We start from the raw sequence: 22,896 nt of genomic DNA on the forward strand, positions 1-22,896 counted from the left end.
GCATGCATTTGCTTATCCCCTTAAAATAAACGTGATAATTATCTGGATCGCTAAAAGGCTTCAGTACCATGAATACATTGCATTATTATTTACATTCTGCTTAAAGACTGAGCTACCGTAGGGCACACGATCAGATGTTTCTACCAGGCATTTGACTAAACAATGGAAAAACATTCATTAGCCCATAAGGCAAAAGGTGGACCTACTAGCTGCTGAGTCACACAGACTGGTTTTAGAGGGTGATTTCCCTTCCTCAGGTCTCTCCACTTAGCAAGTTACTTTAGAAAGTAATCAGAAATCATAAATAACACAAACAGTGGCATACAAGTGCACACATATACACCAGTCTGTAGCACGCACATGAGCACGCACACACAATGACCAGGTAGACCATGAGCATAGTAGACTTCTTTTCAGATGCAGTGAAACGTGTAGGTTCCAACTCAACCCAAAAGACATAATGGAGCAACATTTAAGGACTCATTTGACCAAGCCCCTGCTCAAGCTCTGCACAGTGGTCTAGTCCTGTGTCTGTAGTTATATATAGCTACATTTGAAATGGGTAAAAAAAATCCATACATATTTTGTGTCACAAACGATATTAAATGTATATGTATACCTTATTACCTTACCTTGTTACCTCTGCTCATCATGAGGTAATGTCTCGTGTGTAACATTTACATTTAGTCATTTAGCAGACACTCTTATCCAGAGCGATTTACAGTAAGTACAGGGATATTCCCCCGAGGCAAGTAGGGTGAAGTGCCTTGCCCAAGGACACAACGTCAGTTGGCACGACCGGGAATCGAACTAGCAACCTTCGGATTACTAGCCCGCTTCCCTCACCGCTCAGCCACCTGACTCCCTTTCGTAACGCCCGCAGCAGTGCCCCGGTGTCGTCCTGTTTGTTCTTCCCATGTCTGTTTGAGGGATAACCTGCACCAGTGTCTTGTTAAGTGTCTGTGTGTTCATTTTCAGTTTGCTTGTTAGTTGGAGTAGCTTCACCTGTATATAGTTTGGATCATATGTGTATATATGGTCAGTCTTTTTCAATTGTGTTGTTTCCCCACCTTTGAGTAGTGTGTCCTTTGTGGTCCTAACATTTGGTAGATAGATTTCCCTTCCCTTTGGGTCCACCTGCTCTACCTCACTTGTGTAGGATATTTTACCTCAGAAGGATTTGGATCCAAAATAGACTTAATGTCACAATTAATTTTTAAATAAACTTTTTCATTTATTTTAAAAACACATACAACATGGTTGTATTATTTACACTGTACAATATAAACACAGAACAATACTGTGGTTCAACTCAAAAATTCTTAACTAAAGCAGACATTTGAAGTGTAATGTAGACCAACAGTAACAGAACATTGTCTGCTGATGTGGGAGGGGAGATGGGGGTGCCTGCTGGCTGGGAGGAGGCACTGCAGACCTGGAGGTCACTGGCAATGCCAATATACAGTATATAATGTACATCCCTTTAGTCAAAATAATTAATCAAATGACTGAAAGTCATAATTTCATTTAGTTTGTTTATGCATAAGAAACAGACCAGGACTGATTTGAAGCTTTCTTCCATTTTATATATAATATACTGTATGTTTTAATTAAATAGGAAGATAAATAATCTACAAGTGTGGCAGTGCCAAGTCTCTGATCTTTTCCAGTAAGTACCCACATTGCCCTATGTCCACTACAAATTGTCTCTGTCTGCACAGGCTTAGTTCAATGTTCATGGTGTTGCCTATCAATTCCTGAACTTTAAGGGGTGTGGCCTTTACTAACGGGTTTAAGATTTCAGTTTTGTTGTGTTTGAGCGCAACAACTTTCTGCTCCAGAGCTTAGGGTGGTGTTTTTTTAGCCTCATGTTCATACATCTAAAGGAGCAAAGAAGAGCAATATCTTGACTCAAATATTTGATTCCACTGTACACCATTAGAACCATGTCTGTGTTGGATTGTGTTGTTCTGCAGACTCCCAGCTTGGTGACTCTGCTGGGGACTGTGGTGTTTCTGCTGCTCCTCTACCTCCTAATCTCCAGCTTCCAGGAACAGGGGAAGGATCCTCCAGGACCCAGACCACTACCTCTGCTGGGGAACTTGCTGATGCTGGATCTCAAGAGGCCATACCAGACACTCTGTGAGGTGAGACAGGGAGGATATTTTGCTATGAGTAATGCATTTTAAATTACTTATGATGATAAATTGTTAAATGTTTGCTATTCAAGTTTGTCACCTCTAAGAATAGTTTTCTTGAAAACATTTTTTTCATGAAAATGCATATACTACATATTTTATTCCAAGTGTTATCAGTGTTGTATTACTTAAAATAAAATAAAAAAATATATTTTTTAATATAGATCTTTTTTTTACATAGGACGTATATTGTACTAAGATATTTTCTTTTCTGGAAAAAGTCATTTTGAGAACCAAACAAGCATCTGCTTGCTTAATTGTTTTAGATGCACAAGAAATATGGATCAGTTTTCACGGTCCATTTTGGACCCAAGAAGGTAGTGGTCCTGGCAGGATACAAGACAGTCAAGCAGGCTCTGGTCAACCATGCTGTGGAGTTTGGAGACAGAGACGTCCCTCCTGTGCTTTACCATGTCAACCAAGGACACGGTAAGAAAGTCATTTCTTACTGCTTTGACCAACTTGAACCATATCCTTCTCAACAGTCTCAAGTGCACCATTCATAACTGTTTAAAGTATACGTTTTCAGCTTGGCATAGTCTTAGGGCATGCCCTTATCAAGTTCAAGTCTTTTATTGTCAGATACACAGACCCAGGGTCAGACTGGGCACTGAAATTCATAGGATAAGACAACGCAAAGCAACCTGGCATAACATGACATATAAGTACTCAGAACATAGGTTACACCTATGACAAGTTAACATATAATACAATAAACCTCCTAAATATACAAAATAATAAGCAAGAGTATGCTAAACCTTTAATACATTATAGTAACCTTATAACCTAGACTAACCTAGAGACAAGTTGGGTACATATTGCTGATTGTGCAACCAGTAGCTAAAGTGACAGTGTGTAAAGTGACTAGTGTGAGTGTGTCGACAGTGTATCAAATGTTATCAGTGTACCTTTTCAGTAGAAGAACATACTGTTCCTCTGTATTTTACTCAGAATTGTGGATGCCTCAGTAAGCACATATAGTTCAAAATGCTTGGTACTTTCGTCAATGAAACATAATAGTTGTTTGTAAGAAAATATATCACGTACAAGGAGTACACGTACCCAAATGCGGAGTGCGGAACGGAAAGTTTATTAATGGACAACTGAAAATCACTCAAGCAGAAGGCTCGGGAAACAAAACGGCAAGATAGGCCGTAGCAGGTAACTCCAAAGGGTGATCCGTAAAACGTCAAGAATAGGCAGGGTCCGAGATCGGGAAGGCAGTCCAGTAAATCCAGGGAAGGGTAGGAAAGCGGCTTAATGCGGCTGGAACAGAAAAAATATCGCACGATAGGGGAACACGTCAATACCACAAAACTCTTCAGCAAAGGAGGGAAACTGAGGCAGATTGCGAATTATACAATGACAATCGGGGGGGTCAACTTCTTCTCGAGAGTGTGTAGGCCTATCGACCCCCCCAACCTGTTATTTTTATCTTATTTTTTTTTTTGGGGGGGGGGGGGGGTCCAAGTATTAATTGGGGGGGGTCAGACCCCCCCTCCCCCATCTTATTTATAAGATGCGTAATCAGCGCACAACAGGTGGTAAGGAGAAGGAAAAGGGTGCTGATAGAAAGATGCGCTTCAGCTGAGCGCTGCCGTGAAAAGAACACAGAGTGACCAGTGGGTCACCCCTCCAACCCTGTCAAAAATATAACGAACGCTGTGATGTGGTGGGTCAGGGCTGGGGTTGAGGTGAGATTCTGGGGCTGGGTGATGTTGGAGGGTGTGATAATGTTTGACATGTAATCCATGAGTCCCTCGTCACATTCATTCTTATGACCAGAGACACCAGTAGGTGTAACGCTAGAACATTTTTATTTTTGTCTTAACATTATCTGTGTGCAAAATTTCACATTTAGGTGAATACATTTGCTTTATTAAGTATTTCCAAGCATACATAATTAGAAATCACTAGAGCAATAAAATCCTATTTGTGTAAAACAACAGCAAAAATGTTAATAAATCTGAAAAGTGAGTGATAACAAAGGCTCCAGTACATACATTTTAAGTGTGTTCATGTAGGCTTCCATCATTCTGACCTAATACACATACACATACATGTTGTAATTGTATGTTTATCAATGATAACATGCATCTCACAGCACTGTACTTTCTCTCCTCAGGGATCTTGTTTGCTAACGGAGACTCTTGGAAAGAGATGAGGCGCTTTGCTCTCACTACCCTCAGAGACTTTGGGATGGGCAAGAAGATGAGTGAGGAGAAGATCATAGAGGAGTGTCGATACCTCATTCAAGAATTTGAGAAACATGAAGGTAAGACAGAAAAAAAACAAAATTTAGAACTTGTCATTCATTAACTATTTTTTTGTGTTCGACAGGTAAAGCATTTGACACAACCTCTCCAGTGAGTTACGCTTCCTCCAATATCATCTTAGCCATTGTGTACAACAACAGATTTGATTACACCGACCCCCAACTCATAGCCATGGTGGAGAAAGCCAAGAGTAGAATTAACTTAGCAGGCTCTGTATCAATCCAGGTACTGTATGGTCATTTGCTTTCTTTATTCAGAGAACTGTGGCTTTAGACCATGGATTGTGTTCCTAAACCTTGACATTTGATTAATGTGTGCTTTTGGGTGTTGGGATGACAGGTGTACAACATGTTTCCTTGGCTGGGCCCATTGATCAAGAATTTAACGTTTTTTTTGAGAAACGTTGACGATGCCAAAAGAGAGATTTCAGACTTGATCACGGGTCTGAAGGAGACTCTGGACCCTCAGGTGTGTCGAGGCTTTGTGGACGCCTTCCTTACCAGGAAGCAGAAGCTGGAGGTAAGGGAAATGTTTAATTATTGCATCATGTAGATGGTTTTTCAAGGTCATGCAAATTCTCATGCCGGCTATGAGGAGTAGGTGGAGAGGGACAAAGATAAGTAAACAACTACAGTGTTACATCTTTTGACATCTGAAACATTCAGTGTCATAACATGTTTTATAGAAATCAGTGGTTATACAAAACACTTTGTATCTATGTTTATGCATGATTTATATATATCAAGCCAACTACTTATCCCTATGCAGCATCCTGACTAACTGAATGTGGGTCTATGTCTGTCAGGATTCAGGTATTACAGATTCTTACTACCACAACAAAAACCTGATATGTTCTGTGGGCAACCTGTTTGCTGCTGGAACTGACACCACAGGGTCTTCATTATGCTGGGGACTCCTTCTGATGACCAAGTATTCTCATATACAGAGTAAGGAAGGACTGCCATGAAGAAACTTGGATGTAGAAACAAGAATTGATTGAGGAACTGTTGTGCTTGATGCAAATGCAATACTACAAATAACACCAAAAGGCTCAAAAAGCAAAACATTATAGACGTGCCCTCACTCACATATAATCTCATTCACATGAAAAGTTTCTGCAGATTCATTTTAGATATTGGTACACCGTTAAATACAGGTGTAGTGGTTAACCTGTGGTTCTGCCTATTTAAAGTCAAAGATTTGTGGAGTCTGAACCATAAATGTTGACCAAGTGCCCACTTATAAACAAAGTTCTAAAGGAAAAATCACAATGATATGTCCCTGAAAATCTAACTTTGGTCCATCCACATCTCCTCAGACCAGGTTCAAGAGGAGATCAGCAGGGTGATAGGAAGTCGTCAGATCTTGGTAGAGGACAGGAAGAACCTTCCCTACACTGATGCTGTCATCCATGAGACCCAGAGACTGGCCAATGTTGTACCCATGTCCATCCCTCACGTCACCAGCAGAGATGTCACCTTCCAGGGATACTTCATCAAGAAGGTCAGATTGTTTGAAAGCGAAAATTGCACATGACCACAGATTTTTCAAACCTTGTTTCTGTTGATTCCTCTTGGTTGACAGGGGACTTCTGTGATTCCTCTACTGACGTCAGTTCTGCAGGATGAGAGCGAATGGGAGAGCCCCCACACCTTTAACCCCGCCCACTTCCTGGATGACAATGGAAAGTTTGTCAAGAGGAATGCCTTCATGCCCTTCTCTGCTGGTACAATATTCAAACTACTTTTTTAATAAACAGGGCAAGTTGACTCAAGAACATAATTTATATCAGATCAGTCTGCATGTTTTAGTTTTCAATATTATCTCGGAAAATAATCAAATGGCTGGCATTATTTGCAATTCCTCTCTCAGGTAGCAGGGTGTGTCTGGGGGAGGGTCTGGCCAGGATGGAGCTCTTCCTCTTCTTCACCTCTCTCCTCCAACACTTTCGTTTCTCTCCTCCACCCGGGGTAACAGAGGATGATCTGGACCTCACTCCAGCTGTGGGCTTCACCCTCAACCCCTCACCCCACCAGCTGTGTGCTGTCAGCCGGGTCTGAGGAGAGAGTCACACATTTCTTGTATTTTGCTGTGTGTCAAAAGTAATAAAATATTATCTCATGACAAGTTCCATGGACTCATTACTTTGTTTAACATCAAAAATCCCCAGAAAGATTTAGCGTCAAAATTACACTGAGAGAGACAGAGAGGGACAGAGAGGGACAGAGGGGGGCAGAGGGGGACAGAGGGGGACAGAGGGGGGCAGAGGGGGACAGAGAGACAGAGCAGGTAGCATTAAGGCCTGGGCCTTAAAGCTACTGGACCCCGGTGTGTCCATTCAGCCCTCGTTCATCATGTTGTGCTTTTTGTGCCACTAATAAATGTTAGTCTTTATAGAATGGAGTGTTTGCTTCTGTGTTTGAACAGTATGATTTGCTTTGGTTTGAACTGGCCAAATCATGGCCATGTTTTCCATTGAGCTTCTGAGAACAACCCTCCTCTGAGACATTTCTCCACGTTGGAGTCCCCAGAGGTATAATTACCTGTGGCTCCAGGGAGTTCTGTTGTTAAGACAAAGCACAAATGTTTTTTTTTAGTTCAGCACATTATTTCACATTGTGCAGACAGCAATGGAGGGTGTTCTTCTTCAGACTCCCAGCTTGGTGACTCTGCTGGGGACTGTGGTGTTTCTGCTGCTCCTCTACCTCCTCTCCTGCAGCTCCCAGGAACAGGGGAAGGAACCTCCAGGACCCAGACCACTACCTCTGCTGGGGAACTTGCTGCTGCTGGATCTTAGCAGGCCTTACCGTACACTCTGTGAGGTGCGACAACTACCGACCAAAGCTTGTGTTGACAACCTTTCGATACTTTTTTTGTCTGTTTTTGATTACTTGTTTTTGCCAACATCTTAGCTTTCCAGGGAATATGGATCAGTGTTCACAGTTAATTTTGGACCCAAGAAGGTAGTGGTCCTGGCAGGATACAAGACAGTCAAGCAGGCTCTGGTCAACCACGCTGAGGAGTTTGGAGACAGAGGCCTCAACCAGATTACAAAGGATATCAACCAGGGTCATGGTAAGGCTATTTATTTACTGTACACATTTTCCTTTCTTAATTTAACCATAAAAGAATCTCCTTAATAGGCATCCTTTTTGCTAATGGAGACTCCTGGAAAGAGATGAGGCGCTTTGCTCTTACTAATCTCAGGGACTTTGGAATGGGCAAAAAAAGTGCTGAGGAGAAGATCATAGACGAGTGTCACCATCTGAAGACAGTGTTCGAAAAATATGAAGGTAAGAGAAAAACACCAACGCAGGTAATGCATTCATATTTTGCAATGATAAATGTTATCTGCTTTACAACAATTATATTGTTGATAAAGGCCTCCAGCACCCTCTGGAGTAAATTGAGTGGAATTGAGAGTCTTAATGCTGTGCCTGTGAGACAACCGGTGTTTAAATTTACATTTTTAGTCATTTAGCAGACGCTCTTATCCAGAGAGATAATCATGCCACTAACAACTTAATCACAGAAAGAGAGATACCTGAAATTATAGTTAGAAGATGTGTGATTGTGGACAATGTATTTTACATGTAAAATTACAAACTATAAACTACTTGAATTGTAGTTTTCCTGCTGCCCTTAGACTTGGCAAGTCTAGGTGAGGGAAGTCATGGGTAGATTTGAAATAGTAATGTTCCACTTTCTATGCATGAACACTTTAAATAGTTCTTCTTTATGACAACTGTATATCTCAGGTAAACCTTTTGACACAACCCAGCCAGTGAATTATGCTGCCTCCAATATCATCTCAGCCATCGTGTATGGCGACAGATTTCATTACACTGACCCCCAGTTCAAGGGCTTGGTGGACAGAGCCAATGAGGGCATACGCATTACAGGATCTGCACCAATTCAGGTACTTCTAACCTGTGAACCTCTGTGAAAAATGGCAGCCAAAGTAAATCTAGATACCTTATAGAACTGTAACATTTTCCATTTGTGGACTCAAGTCAGTTAACAACTGCTTGGGTTCAAAATTAAACCCCATGCAAAATCATTTAAAAGGTGCAACATAGAATCCAAAAGGGTTCTGACAGGCCTGAAAGGGTTACATTCGTAACCTTTTTTGTTGATGTTTCCCCTACAGGGGCAATTGCATTTTCATAACAACCTTTTGAGTGTATGTTTGCATGTGGGTCGACAGGTTTACAATATGTTTCCCTGGCTGGGCCATTGGATCAAGAGCAGAGGTCGTATGATGAAACTTGTGGACCAGAATGTTAAAGATGTTATGGACTTGGTCAGAGGCCTAAAAGATACCTTGAACCCCCAGATGTGTAGAGGCTTTATTGACTCCTTCCTTGCCAAGATGCAGAAATTGGAGGTATGGAGTAGTATATTTGTATTCACTGTATGTTCTAATACTATCATGATTATTGTGCAGCAGCAGTGAAAGTGTAAAATTATCTACTTCGGAAATGTTATTTTGAATCGACTTACATTAGTTTATTCTGGGTCTTTTTTTTAATAGTTTTTTTTTTACTCAGACGTGCTATGTGATCGTTTACATTTAGTCATTTAGCAGACGCTCTTATCCAGAGCGACTTACAGTAAGTACAGGGACATTCCCCCGAGGCAAGTAGGGTGAAGTGCCTTGCCCAAGGACACAACGTCATTTTGCACGGCCGGGAATCGAACCAGCGACCTTCGGATTACTAGCCCGATTCCCTCACCGCTCAGCCACCTGACTCCCCGTACAGTACAAAATTGTAGTTGGACAATACACACCTCTGCATCCTTAGAGACATAAGCCTGTAGTTCTGCATTACTGCTTGTTTAAACGGATACACAATTTTCAAATGTTATTTGTCTGTCAGGAATCTGGCACGCAAAACTCTCACTACCATGACAAGAACCTGATATTTTGTGTGACCAACCTGTTTGCTGCTGGAACTGACACGACAGGAACTACGGTACGCTGGGGACTCCTGTTCATGGCCAAGTATCCTCATATACAAGGTAAGGACCAATTCAAGAGTCATTTAATTCAACTTTCTTGAAGGGAACGGTCACTCTGTACAAACAGCCACAGACCTTTCACACACTGGCACAAAACACAGACCCACCTAGTACTGTAGCAATATGTACGCACAAACAAAGGGCACAATATACTTAAAGGCTGTCAGTGATAAACCAGATAAGGAGGACTTGTCAGATATGTCCTGATAGCCTGTAGACTAAAGATCTCACTTTTACAATTTTAACAATTTTGTATTTATTTTTTACAACTAGCCTTTATTACTTGCTTCCGTTTTGAAGACCAGGTTCAGGAGGAGATCAGCAGGGTGATAGGAAGTCGTCAGGTCTTGGTAGAGGACAGGAAGAACCTTCCCTACACTGATGCCGTCATCCATGAGACCCAGAGACTGGCCAACATTGTACCCATGTCCATCCCTCACGTCACCAGCAGAGATGTCACCTTCCAGGGATACTTCATCAAGAAGGTCAGATAAGGGATTTTAGTTCCATGTTTTACTCCACACAGACATATCTCACACCCGGAAATCTCAATGTTCTGAAAGGTTTTAGTTAGTGATGAACAATAAACTGTATATCGAGCTGATAAATTAATTGGCAGATAATGGGACATTTTATTATGTATGTTTATTATTATTATTATGTATGTAGTGTCTGTTCTCTCCACACAGATACTGTGTATCTCCCACAGGGAAGCCACAATGTTCTGAAAGGTTTTTGTCATTGTGACAAATCTGAACTGTGTAGAGAGGGACTTTCAGGCGAAATACTGATGATTTATTCAGTTTACATTTTAACCTCTAACTTTAACCTCTAACCTCTATATTTGCTTGTGTTTGATAACAGGGGACGACTGTATTTCCACTATTGACGTCAGTCCTACAGGACGAGAGTGAATGGGAGAGTCCTCACACCTTTAACCCCGCCCACTTCCTAGATGCGCAAGGTCAATTTGCCAAGAGGGACGCTTTCATGCCCTTTTCTGCAGGTACTGTAGACCAACATTCATCCTTTAGTTTAATGTTTCATTTGTTTGTGGGAAGTACTAGTTGTGTTGTCACTGGATCAATCCTGTATTTTTATATATTTTGGGCCAGGTCACCTCTCTCTTTCTCTCAATCTCCTCTTTCTTTCAGGTCGCAGGGCGTGTCCTGGGGAAGGTCTGGCCAGGATGGAGCTCTTCCTCTTCTTCACCTCTCTCCTCCAACACTTTCGTTTCTCTCCTCCACCCGGGGTAACAGAGGATGATCTGGACCTCACTCCAGCTGTGGGCTTCACCCTCAACCCCTCACCCCACCAGCTGTGTGCTGTCAGCCGGGTCTGAGGAGAGAGAGAGAGACAGTCTCAGAGACACACCATTCATCCTTCTACTGCAACCCTTTACTTACTTTCATTTCAGAAATGTTGAGAAATAGGTAATAATCAACTTCATGGTTTGTGAACTACTAAAGCAAGCATTTTCATAAAGCATCTTGCCTAGTAATGTTGTACCATTTATTCCAACAAGCTAATCGACATCTGTTAATAGTGGCTAATTTAGGTGTGTATTGTCTTGTATATAACTATATATACAAATTATCAATAAACAGAAATTACTACACTAAAATATAGGTCCTTTGTTTCAATCATGTACGTTTGTACACATTTTAAAAATAAAGAAAGCATTCCTTATTTAGTCTTTTTTTATTATTATTTGGAAATTTTAAAACTCAAGACTCTTATGACACAAGTTGTAAAAGGCTCCCGCAAACCACCTGACATTCCTTTAACCCTTCAGCCAGAGATGGGAGTCTGTCTTGTCTGCTGATTGGTTCAAGAAACCAAACCTGCCTGAAACATTCTGACCTCGCAGTTCTGTAAACTTAAAGAATACAAACACACAAGATTCAACTTTCAGTAAAATACTGAAAGGGTCCCTTCTGGCATGGATATGATTTATGACTTACCGGTACTGTATAGATAGTTCTCTAGATTAGTTCACGTGAAATCATTAGAAATTAGTAAATGCTCTATATCCAACATTTTGAATTGAGAATTGCATAGTTTGCATTAATAAATACATCCAGTTATAGAAGTCAAAATCAAAGTTCTGACGCTTACTGCCACTACTTAAACTGTTAATTCACACCCTGTCCTTTGTGAGGTATTGTTTGCTGTTTGCCACCATACCAAACCTACTCAGTCTGCAAGTATTGTTTGTATTGAAAGCTTCTGTCCTATTTTTGTTCCTGAACCAGAGTTTTTGTGGTTTTCCCTTTTTTTGTTTTAATAAATACCCCTGCGCTCCAGAAGAAAGAAATTCACCTTTCACACGGTGTCACAAAACCACAGAAACAATTAGGTAGATTAAGCAATGTGTACAAACAGACAAGAAGACAGTTTACTTACAGCTATCAATGATAAACCAGATACGTATGACTAGTCAGGTGTATCCTGATAGCCTGTAGGCTAAGGAGCACATTTGGTTTTACAGACGGCCTTTATCACTTTCTTTCCTTTCCCCAGACCAGGTTCAGGAGGAGATTAGCAAGGAAGTCGTCAGGTCTTTGTAAAGTACAGAAGGAATCGTCCCTACACTGATCCCTCACATCCCTAGCAGAGATGTCACCTACCAGGGATATGTAATATAATTTTAGGATGCATGTACAATGAAGGTGTTTTAAATGTGGTTCATTGATAAGAAACATGCTGGAGGAACAACTTATGTTGTCTGCAGGAAGGGGAGATAATTAAGCTGAGTTTGTTGAGAAAGTTGAAAGGTCAAGGAGTTGAGAGGTTGTAAAGCTTAGGAACTGTTGGGGGATTTTTATGATAGGACAGATGGCTGGATGGCTATCTGTATTAGCTATTTCTGAGGGTGATGACCCCAAAAAGGACAGTTGACCATTTTGGACCATTTTTGATGCTAAGAATGACCAGATACTGTGAGTGTATATAAGACAGGGTATGTTTTAGGATCCTTATCACTCTGCTGAACGACGTTTGCGTTACGTGTCCTCCGGTAGATTGGTCACAGAGTGCTCTGTTTTGTACTTTTATATTGAATAAAGAATTTGTATTAATCCGGCAATTCTGACAATCTAAGTACACAGTGTCTTCAGAATATTTACTTAACAGATACTTCATCAAAAAGGTCAGATAAGGGATTTTAGTTCAGTGTCTGTTCACACAGGCATATTTTCAACCAGGAAACCACAGTGTTCTGAAAGGTTTGAGGTAGGGATGCACAACAGACAGTATGTTGGTTATCTTAACAATATTGGTGATCTCATCGGCATCGGCCGTTAGAAGGATGTCATTATTGATTATCAGTGTTGGCTGAAAAGAATCCATGTCATCCCAAGGCATTCCTAGTTTTAGTCTAGTCTGGTCCTTGAACTGAACTTTCTAGAGAGGAACTTTCAGGCCAAATATTGATGATTCATTGAGTTGATATTTTCAGCTGTTGGCCTCAGCTTTCATCTGTCATGTCTTTGCTTGTGTGAGATTTCCTCGATTGATGTCAGTCCTGCAGGATGAGAGCAAACAGGAGAGCTCTCACACCTCCAAATCCCTAAAGTATGTAAGGAAAGCATCTTGCCTCGCAATGTTGTACTATTTATTCCAACCAGACATCTGTATCTAACAGTTTAATGTCTAATTAAGGTAAATAGATAACAGATAATAAATACAAATCAACAACGTGCATGAATACAATTATATTTAATCAACCATGGGCAACCCAAACAGGCCACAGTAAACATAATTAACATCATATGACACTTTGTACACCTATCAGTATATGACTGATAAGCAGGTGTTATCTCCATTTATAATTTTCTGTGTCAGAGGTAATGAACTTTAAGATCATAAACCAGTAAATTATTTACATATCTGACAATGTGTAAAGTTCCTGGTGAAAGCTTTTCCATTGTAAATCAGTACGGCCCACCTCCGCCCACAAAAGGATAAATTCTCATGTATAAAGCACGTTGGTGCAACCAGTAAACACAATGCTCTGCATCTGAGTTGTGTTTGTAAAAGCATTAGTGAGTGTCAGGTGTAAGGGGTTCAGTGTTTAGTGTGTGGTGGACCATGTCTGTGTTGGATAGTGTTGTTCTCCAGACTCCCAGCTTGGTGACTCTGCTGGGGACTGTGGTGTTTCTGCTGCTCCTCTACCTCCTCTCCTGCAGCTCCCAGGAGCAGGGGAAGGATCCTCCAGGACCCAGACCACTACCTCTGCTGGGGAACTTGCTGATGCTGGATCTCAAGAGGCCATACCAGACACTCTGTAAGGTGAGATACCTTTATGTAGGTTTTTTGCTCCAATTCAAGTTACACCTGCCTGATTCAGCGAGCTTAGAGTGGGAACTGGAACCTACATGATGGTATCTCTCCAGGAATAGGATTGAATAGGCCGAACATAGTGGAAAATCAAGAATGAGTATCAGCTCAAAACTATTAGGCACCTGATAAATAAAAATATTTTTGCTTATTATCAGTGCTACAACTAACTAATACTGGTCCCTTGTACACATCTCGACAGATCTCGAGGCAATATGGATCTGTGTTCACAGTTCATTTTGGATTGAAGAAAGTGGTGGTTCTAGCAGGATACAAGACAGTAAAGGACGCTTTGGTCAACCATGCTGAGGAGTTTGGTGACAGAGACTTACCTCCCATGTTCAATGATTTAAATGAAGGACATGGTAATGATTAAGTTGAAACCATCTATTGTTACTCTTGTCACATTCTTTATCTTAATCAAAACATCATTTTACCTCTGTCTCTTTTCAACATAGGTATCTCTTATGATATCTTTAAAGAACAAAGTTCTAAAGAAAAATCTGGGTTAATACCACAAGTCTTCAGAAGGTTTAAATGATAATTATATATTTTGCGATCCATAGGGATTCTGTTTGCTAATGGAGACTCCTGGAAAGAGATGAGGCGCTTTGCTCTCACTACCCTCAGAGACTTTGGGATGGGCAAGAAGATGAGTGAGGAGAAGATCATAGAGGAGTGTGGAAACCTGATTGAAGTGTTTGAGAAATATGAGGGTAAGAGATTAAAAACTTACAGTTTTTATTAGAAAAGGTGTAATGACATACATAGTTGAACATTCAGTGTGTATTTAATACATTTGGTGCCTGGTTTCTTTGTAATAGGTAAAGCATTTGACACAACGCAGCCAGTTAATTACGCTGTATCCAATATCATCTGTGCCATTGTGTATGGCAACAGGTTTGAATACACTGATCCTGAATTCACCAAAATGGTGGACCGAGCCAATGAGAACATCAGACTTGGAGGATCTCCATCAATGCAGGTACTCATGCATACTCCAGAAACATTCTTCTAAAGACTAGGTATCACTTTTGGATATTAGATATGTGTTGAAAAGTCACAATAATGAATTTAGCCTAATTTTGTATGTGTGTCTCTGTGTGTGTGGGTGTGTGTGTGTATGTCTTTGCTTTGATACAGTTGTACAACTTGTTCCCTTGGCTTGGCAAGTTTCTGAGTACTAAACGTCAGATTAATAAGAACGCTCGTGCCAATAAAAACCAGATCATGGACTTGATCAGTTGCTTGAAGGACACTCTGAACCCTCAGATGTGTCGAGGATTTGTGGACTCTTTCCTCAGCAGGAAGCAGAACCTGGAGGTAGATACACACTGGATAGAATGGCTAACTATGGATAGTATATCTAAATGTCAAATTTCTCTTAAACAGAAAATGTACAAGAAGTGGTAGGCAGATTTGTTGAGCATTTCATCAACCCTGATCCTCATGCATTTAACTTCTGTGTGGAAGGAATCAGGAAAGAAAGACACCCATTACCACAAAGAGAATCTGACAAATACAGTCGCTAACCTGTTTGCTGCTGGTACCGACACAACAGGGACCACACTAAGATGGGGTTTGTTGCTCATGGCCAAGTACCCCCGGATACAAGGTTAGGACCAAAGCACACACATGTGCATCGAAAAAGCACACTGAAAGCTTTCTACTGGTTTGCAAGCTTTAAGCCAATTTTAACTGATCCAGGGCAAAGATCATTGTTTAATCAATCACTGTAGGTTTGAGAGTAACTTTCAAACCACTCTTGTCTCTTTAGACCAGGTTCAGGAGGAGATCAACAGGGAGATAGGAAGTCGTCAGGTCATGGTAGAGGACAGGAAGAACCTTCCCTACACTGATGCTGTCATCCATGAGACCCAGAGACTGGCCAACATTGTACCAATGTCCCTCCCTCACGTCACCAGCAGAGATGTCACCTTCCAGGGATACTTAATCAAGAAGGTCAGATAGCATGCGTGTCATTGTGATAAACTTCACTCTCCAAAATGTTGAGGACGGTCGTCAGTTTAACATTCTCTCTGGTGTACAGGGGACTGTTGTGTTTCCTCTACTGACATCAGTCCTGCAGGATGAGAGCGAATGGGAGAGCCCCCACACCTTTAACCCCGCCCACTTCCTGGATGACAAGGGGACGTTTGTCAAGAGGGATGCCTTCATGCCCTTCTCTGCTGGTATGTAATTGTGATTTTCTGAAAGAGTCATCAGTGTGACCATTCGGATAATGCTTGCAGTTTTTTAAATCGTTTTGGGATCTCTCTCTCAGGTCGCAGGGTATGTCTGGGGGAGGGTCTGGCCAGGATGGAGCTCTTCCTCTTCTTCACCTCTCTCCTCCAACACTTTCGTTTCTCTCCTCCACCCGGGGTAACAGAGGATGATCTGGACCTCACTCCAGCTGTGGGCTTCACCCTCAACCCCTCACCCCACCAGCTGTGTGCTGTCAGCCGGGTCTAGCACCATGCCACACATTTACATGATGACTTAATGTACAGTATATAAGACAAGTTTGTATTGGATAAAGGAAGTAAGCAATTTAGTCAAATGAGATGGTTGTGTAAACAGTCGAATACACACAAATTGGTGTCAGTAGCAGAGAATGTAAAAACTATGACCTTTGTTACCTTTGACATAATCCACACTGTAACCAGAATAAGAGCACCATTAATTATGTTTCTTCTGTACACTTGCAAGTATTATTCTGGAATTATTGCCAGCTTTCTTTTTGGGTTAATGTAATAATGAATTTGTAAATAAACTGTTTAATGTATTTTAAAAACACATTCAACATGGTTGCATTATTTACACTTTACAATAGACAGAACAATACAATGTGGTTCAACTCAAACAATTCTACACTAAAGCAGACATTTGAAGTGTATGTAGACCAACAGTAACAGAACATTGTCTGCTGATGTGGGAGGGGAGATGGGGGTCCCTGCTGGCTGGGAGGAGGCACTGCAGACCTGGAGGTCACTGGCAATGCCAATATACAGTATATAATGTACATCCCTTTAGTCAAAATAATTAATCAAATGACTGAAAGTCATAATTTCATTTAGTTTGTTTATGCATAAGAAACAGACCAGGACTGATTTGAAGCTTTCTTCCATTTTATATATAATATATTGTATGTTTTACTTAAATAGGAAGATTCATCAGAAGATTCATACAGGAAGAAATCATCTACAAGTGTGGCACTGGAGGCTGTTGTTCTCCAGACTTCCAGCTTGGTGACTCTGCTGGGAGTCTGGAGAACAACAGCCTCCAATGCTGTCTGCACAATGTGAAATGATGTGCTTAACTAAAAAAAAACATTTGTGCTTTCAGGGTTTCCCACAGGAAATGTATTAGTTAAGGTGGTAGGGTATGGTTTGCCGTTTTTTTTTGTGTGTTTTTTTTTTAAGACTGTGGTGTTTCTGCTGCTCTCTTTCTCCACCTGGGGTAACAGAGGATGATCTGGACCTCACTCCAGCTGTGGGCTTCACCCTGAACCCCTCACTCCACCAGCTGTGTGCTGTCAGCCGGGTCTGAGGAGAGAGACTGAGACAGTTTCAGAGACACACCTTTCATCCTTCTACTGCAACACTTTTTTACTTAGTTACACCCATTTCAGGAATGTTGAGAAATAGGTAATAATCAACCTCATGGTTTGTGAATATATACAAATGATCAATTAACATAAATTACTACACTAAAATATAGGTCCTTTGTTTCAATCATGTACATTTGTACACATTTAAAAAATAAGGAAAGCATTCCTTATATTTTGAAGCTTTTAAAACTAAAGACTCTTATGACATAAGTTGTGAAAGGCTCAGGCAAACCACTTGACATTCCTTTAACCCTTCAGCCAGAGATGGGAGTCTGTCTTGTCTGCTGATTCATGAATTACTAGATAGTTCTCTAGATTTGTTCACGTGAAGTCACAGGCCTTTCACACAGTGACACAAAACCACAGACACAATTAGGTAGATTAAGCAATGTGTACAGACAGACAAGAACACAGTTTACTTACAGCTATCAATGATAAAACAGATACGTATGACTGGTCAGATGTGTCCTGATAGCTTGTAGGCCAAGAAGCACATTTGGTTTTACAGCCGGCCTTTATCACTTTCTTTCCTTTCCCCAGACCAGGTTCAGGAGGATATTAGCAAGGTGATAGGAGGTCATCAAGTCTTGGTAAAGTACAGAAGGAATCGTCCCTACACTGATCCCTCACATCCCTAGCAGAGATGTCACCTACCAGGGATATGTAATATCATTTTAGGATGCATGTACAATGAAGGTGTTTTAAATGTGGTTCATTGATAAGAAACATGCTGGAGGAACAACTTATGTTGTCTGCAGGAAGGGGAGATAATTAAGCTGAGTTTGTTGAGAAAGTTGAAAGGTCAAGGAGTTGAGAGGTTGTAAAGCTTAGGAACTGTTGGGGGATTTTTATGATAGGACAGATGGCTGGATGGCTATCTGTATTAGCTATTTCTGAGGGTGATGACCCCACAAAGGACAGTTGACCATTTTCGATGGTCAACTCCTGGAATTTGGAAGCAGGACATTATTGGTCATCAGTGTTGGCTGAATTTTTTTTAATCCCATGGCATTCCTAGTTTTAATCTAGTCTGGTCTTTAAACTGAACTTTCTAGGAAGGAACTTTCACGCAAAATATTGATGATTCATTCAGTTGATATTTTGACCTGTTGGCCTCAGCTTTCATCTGTCATGTCTTTGCTTGTGTGAGATTTCCTCGATTGATGTAAGTCCTGCAGGATGAGAGCAAACAGGAGAGCTCTCACACCTCCAAATCCCAAGTATGTAAGCATCTTGCCTCGCAATGTTGTACTATTTATTCCAACCAGACATCTGTATCTAACAGTTTAATTCCTAATTAAGGTAAATAGATAACAGATAAGCAATGTGCATAAATAAAATTATATTTAACCAACCATGGGCGACCCAAGCAGGCCACAGTAAACATAATTAACCGCATAAGAAACTTTGTACACCTATCAGTATATGACTGATAAGCAGGTGTTATCTCCATTTATAATTTTCTGTGTCAGAGGTAATGAACTTTAAGATCATAAACCAGTAAATGATCTAATTATGTGATAATGTGTAAAGTTGCTGGTGAAAGCTTTTCCATTGTAAATCAGTACGGCCCACCTCCACCACAAAAGGATAAATTCTCATATATAAAGCACATTGGTGCAACTAGTAAACACAATGATCTGCATCTGAGTTGTGTTTGTGAAAGCATCAGTGAGTGTGTCAGGTTTAAGGGGTTCTGTGTTTAGTGTTTGGTGGACCATGTCTGTGTTGGATAGTGTTTTATGTTGCATGTTAGCATGTTTTCCTTTCACTTGAATAAGGTGTGCTATGGAGAATAAAAGTCAAGTAACTTTCTAAGCTCTTCTGAGTCACTGTGACAAAGGTTTACAAACACATTCTGAATTAATTATCTACAGGCGTGGCAGTGTACCAAGTTGTTGATGAAATGAACAAATACAGCTCCACCCCCGACTGTTGCTTTTGGTTATAAATGTATCTGGCTGCTCAGCTGTGTGAAAGCATAAGTGAGTGTCAAGTTTAAGGGGTTCAGTGTTTAGTGTGGGGTGGACCATGTCTGTGTTGGATAGTGTTGTTCTCCAGACTCCCAGTTTGGTGACTCTGCTGGGGACTGTGGTGTTTCTGCTGCTCCTCTACCTCCTAACCTCCAGCTCCCAGGAGCAGGGGAAGGATCCTCCTGGACCCAGACCACTACCTCTGCTGGGGAACTTGCTGATGCTGGATCTCAAGAGGCCATACCAGACACTCTGTGAGGTGAGATACCTTTATGTAGGTTTTTTACTCCAATTCAAGTTACAACTGCTTGAACTAACTAATACTGGTCTCTTGTACCAATCTCGACAGATCTCCAGGCAATATGGATCTGTGTTCACAGTTCATTTAGGATCTAAGAAAGTGGTGGTTCTAGCAGGATACAAGACAGTCAAGCAGGCTCTGGTCAACCATGCTGAGGAGTTTGGAGACAGAGAGTTAACTCCCATGTTCAATGATTTAAATGAAGGACATGGTAAGGATTAAGTTGAAACCATCTATTGTTACTCTTGTCACATTCTTTATCTTAATTAAAACATATAATTTTACCTTGGTCTCTTTTCAACATAGGTATCTCTTATGATATCTTTAAAGAACAAAGTTCTAAAGAAAAATCTGGGTTAATACCACAAGTCTTCAGAAGGTTTAAATGATAATTATATATTTTGCGATCCATAGGGATTCTGTTTGCTAATGGAGACTCCTGGAAAGAGATGAGGCGCTTTGCTCTCACTACCCTCAGAGACTTTGGGATGGGCAAGAAGATGAGTGAGGAGAAGATCATAGAGGAGTGTGGCAACCTGATTGAAGTGTTTGAGAAATATGAGGGTAAGAGATTCAAAAGTTACAGTTTTTATAAGAAAAGGGGAGTCAGGTGGCTGAGCGGTGAGGGAATCGGGCTAGTAATCCGAAGGTTGCCAGTTCGATTCCCGGTCATGCCAACTGATGTTGTGTCCTTGGGCAAGGCACTTCACCCTACTTGCCTTGGGTTATGTCCCTGTACTTACTGTAATTCGCTCTGGATAAAAGCGTCTTCTAAATGTAAATGTAAGAAAAGGTGTAATGACATACATAGTTGAACATTCAGTGTGTATTTAATACATTTGGTGCCTGGTTTCTTTGTAATAGGTAAAGCATTTGACACAACGCAGCCAGTTAATTACGCAGTATCCAATATCATCTGTGCCATTGTGTATGGCAACAGGTTTGAATACACTGATCCTGAGTTCACCAAAATGGTGGACCGAGCCAATGAGAACATCAGACTTGGAGGATCTCCATCAATTCAGGTACTCATGCATACTCCAGAAACATTCTTCTAAAGACTAGGTATCACTTTTGGATATTAGATATGTGTTAAGAAGCCACAATGATTTGAATTTAGCCTAATTTTGAATGTGTGTCTCTGTGTGTGTGTGTGTGTGTGTGTGCCTGTGTGTATGTCTTTGCTTTGATACAGTTGTACAATTTGTTCCCTTGGCTTGGCAAGTTTCTGAGTACTAAACGTCAGATTATGAAGAATGCTCATGCCAATAAAAACCAGATCATGGACTTGATCAGTTGCTTGAAGGACACTCTGAACCCTCAGATGTGTCGAGGATTTGTGGACTCTTTCCTCAGCAGGAAGCAGAACCTGGAGGTAGATACACACTGGATAGAATGGCTAACTATGGATTGTATATCTACATGTCAAATTTCTCTTAAACAGCAAATCTACAAGAAGAGGTAGGCAAATTTGTTGAGCATTTCATCAATCCTGATCCTCATGCATTTAACTTCTGTGTGGAAGGAATCAGGAAAGAAAGACACCCATTACCACAAAGAGAATCTGACAATCACAGTTGCCAACCTGTTTGGTGCTGGTACCGACACAACAGGGACCACACTAAGATGGGGTTTGATGCTCATGGCCAAGTACCCCCGGATACAAGGTAAGGACCAAAGCACACACATGTGCATGGATAAAGGAAACACGCATGGCTGAAAACCTTCTACTGGTTAACAAGCTTTAAGCCAATTTTAACTGATCCAGGGCAAAGATTGTTCAATAAATCACTGTAGGTTTGAGAGTAACTTTCAAACCACTCTTGTCTCTTTAGACCAGGTTCAGGAGGAGATCAACAGGGAGATAGGAAGTCGTCAGGTCATGGTAGAGGACAGGAAGAACCTTCCCTACACTGATGCTGTCATCCATGAGACCCAGAGACTGGCCAACATTGTACCAATGTCCCTCCCTCACGTCACCAGCAGAGATGTCAACTTCCAGGGATACTTAATCAAGAAGGTCAGATAACATGCATGTCATTGTGATAAGCTTCACTCTCCAAAATGTTGAGGACGGTCATCAGTTTAACATTCTCTCTGGTGTACAGGGGACTGTTGTGTTTCCTCTACTGACATCAGTCCTGCAGGATGAGAGCGAATGGGAGAGCCCCCACACCTTTAACCCCGCCCACTTCCTGGATGACAAGGGGACGTTTGTCAAGAGGGATGCCTTCATGCCCTTCTCTGCTGGTATGTAATTGTGATTTTTTTTTAAGAGTCATCAGTGTGACCATTCTGATAATGCTAAGTTTTTTAAATCGTTTTGGGATCTCTCTCTCAGGTCGCAGGGTATGTCTGGGGGAGGGTCTGGCCAGGATGGAGCTCTTCCTCTTCTTCACCTCTCTCCTCCAACACTTTCGTTTCTCTCCTCCACCTGGAGTAACAGAGGATGATCTGGACCTCACTCCAGTTGTGGGCATCACCCTCAACCCTTCACCCCACAAGCTGTGTGCTGTCAGCCGGGTCTAACACCATGCCACACATTTATATGAGGACTTAATATATATAAGAAAAGGTTGTATTGGATAAAGGAAGTAAGCAATTTAGTCAAAGAAGATGGTTATCTAAACAGTCAAGTACAAAACATTCGGTCTCAGTAGCAGAGAATGTGAAAACTATGACCTTTGTTACCTTTGACATAATCCACACTGTAACCAGAATAAGAGCACCATTAATGATGTTTCCTCTGTACACTTGCAAGTATTATTCTGGAATTATCTACATCTTTCTTGTTGGGTTAATGTTACAATGAATTTGTGAATAAACTGTTTAGTGTATTTAAAAAACATGTACAACATGGCTGCGTTATTTACACTGTACAATATATACACAGAACAATACATTGTGGTTCAACTCAAACAATTCTCCACTAAAGCAGACATTTGAAGTGTAATGTAGACCAACAGTAACAGAACGTTGTCTGGTGATGTGGGAGGGTAGCTGGGGGGTCCCTGCAGTAATGTACATCCCTTTATTCAAAATAATTAATCAAATGACTGAAAGTCATAATTTCATTCAGTTTGTTTGTGCATGAGAAACAGACCAGGACTGATTTGAAGCTTTCTTAAATTGTATATAGAATATACTGTATGTTTTACTTAAATAGGAAGATAAA

The 22,896-nt window shown here is 41.0% G+C and overlaps 4 protein-coding genes across 4 annotated transcripts; all 4 read left to right on the forward strand.

Moving 5' to 3' along the window:
- Nucleotides 1–1,824: 1,824 nt before the first annotated feature.
- On the forward strand, nucleotides 1,825–6,605 carry LOC136939773 (cytochrome P450 2K1-like). The gene is made up of 9 exons (XM_067232217.1): nucleotides 1,825–2,147; nucleotides 2,465–2,627; nucleotides 4,324–4,473; nucleotides 4,539–4,699; nucleotides 4,814–4,993; nucleotides 5,280–5,421; nucleotides 5,793–5,977; nucleotides 6,059–6,200; nucleotides 6,347–6,605. Exons 1-9 carry the CDS (start codon nucleotides 1,947–1,949, stop codon nucleotides 6,532–6,534), a joined length of 1,512 nt encoding a protein of 503 aa, XP_067088318.1. The 5' UTR covers nucleotides 1,825–1,946; the 3' UTR covers nucleotides 6,535–6,605.
- Nucleotides 6,606–7,104: 499 nt separating this feature from the next.
- LOC136939888 (cytochrome P450 2K1-like) lies at nucleotides 7,105–10,882 on the forward strand. The gene is made up of 9 exons (XM_067232234.1): nucleotides 7,105–7,296; nucleotides 7,387–7,549; nucleotides 7,618–7,767; nucleotides 8,233–8,393; nucleotides 8,682–8,861; nucleotides 9,355–9,496; nucleotides 9,797–9,981; nucleotides 10,361–10,502; nucleotides 10,651–10,882. The coding sequence occupies exons 1-9, from the start codon at nucleotides 7,105–7,107 to the stop codon at nucleotides 10,836–10,838; spliced, it is 1,503 nt and encodes a 500-aa protein (XP_067088335.1). The 3' UTR covers nucleotides 10,839–10,882.
- Nucleotides 10,883–13,538: 2,656 nt separating this feature from the next.
- LOC136939877 (cytochrome P450 2K1-like) lies at nucleotides 13,539–16,626 on the forward strand. Its single transcript, XM_067232227.1, has 9 exons — nucleotides 13,539–13,789; nucleotides 14,040–14,202; nucleotides 14,404–14,553; nucleotides 14,662–14,822; nucleotides 14,981–15,160; nucleotides 15,311–15,452; nucleotides 15,615–15,799; nucleotides 15,888–16,029; nucleotides 16,122–16,626. The coding sequence occupies exons 1-9, from the start codon at nucleotides 13,589–13,591 to the stop codon at nucleotides 16,307–16,309; spliced, it is 1,512 nt and encodes a 503-aa protein (XP_067088328.1). The 5' UTR covers nucleotides 13,539–13,588; the 3' UTR covers nucleotides 16,310–16,626.
- A 2,852-nt stretch (nucleotides 16,627–19,478) lies between these two features.
- Nucleotides 19,479–22,512, forward strand: LOC136939835 (cytochrome P450 2K1-like). The gene is made up of 9 exons (XM_067232223.1): nucleotides 19,479–19,679; nucleotides 19,770–19,932; nucleotides 20,136–20,285; nucleotides 20,586–20,746; nucleotides 20,917–21,096; nucleotides 21,247–21,388; nucleotides 21,557–21,741; nucleotides 21,830–21,971; nucleotides 22,063–22,512. Exons 1-9 carry the CDS (start codon nucleotides 19,479–19,481, stop codon nucleotides 22,248–22,250), a joined length of 1,512 nt encoding a protein of 503 aa, XP_067088324.1. The 3' UTR covers nucleotides 22,251–22,512.
- The last annotated feature ends 384 nt before the right edge of the window (nucleotides 22,513–22,896 follow it).

The sequence above is a fragment of the Osmerus mordax genome, chromosome 3, assembly GCF_038355195.1.
Source record: "Osmerus mordax isolate fOsmMor3 chromosome 3, fOsmMor3.pri, whole genome shotgun sequence".
NCBI lineage: Eukaryota > Metazoa > Chordata > Actinopteri > Osmeriformes > Osmeridae > Osmerus > Osmerus mordax.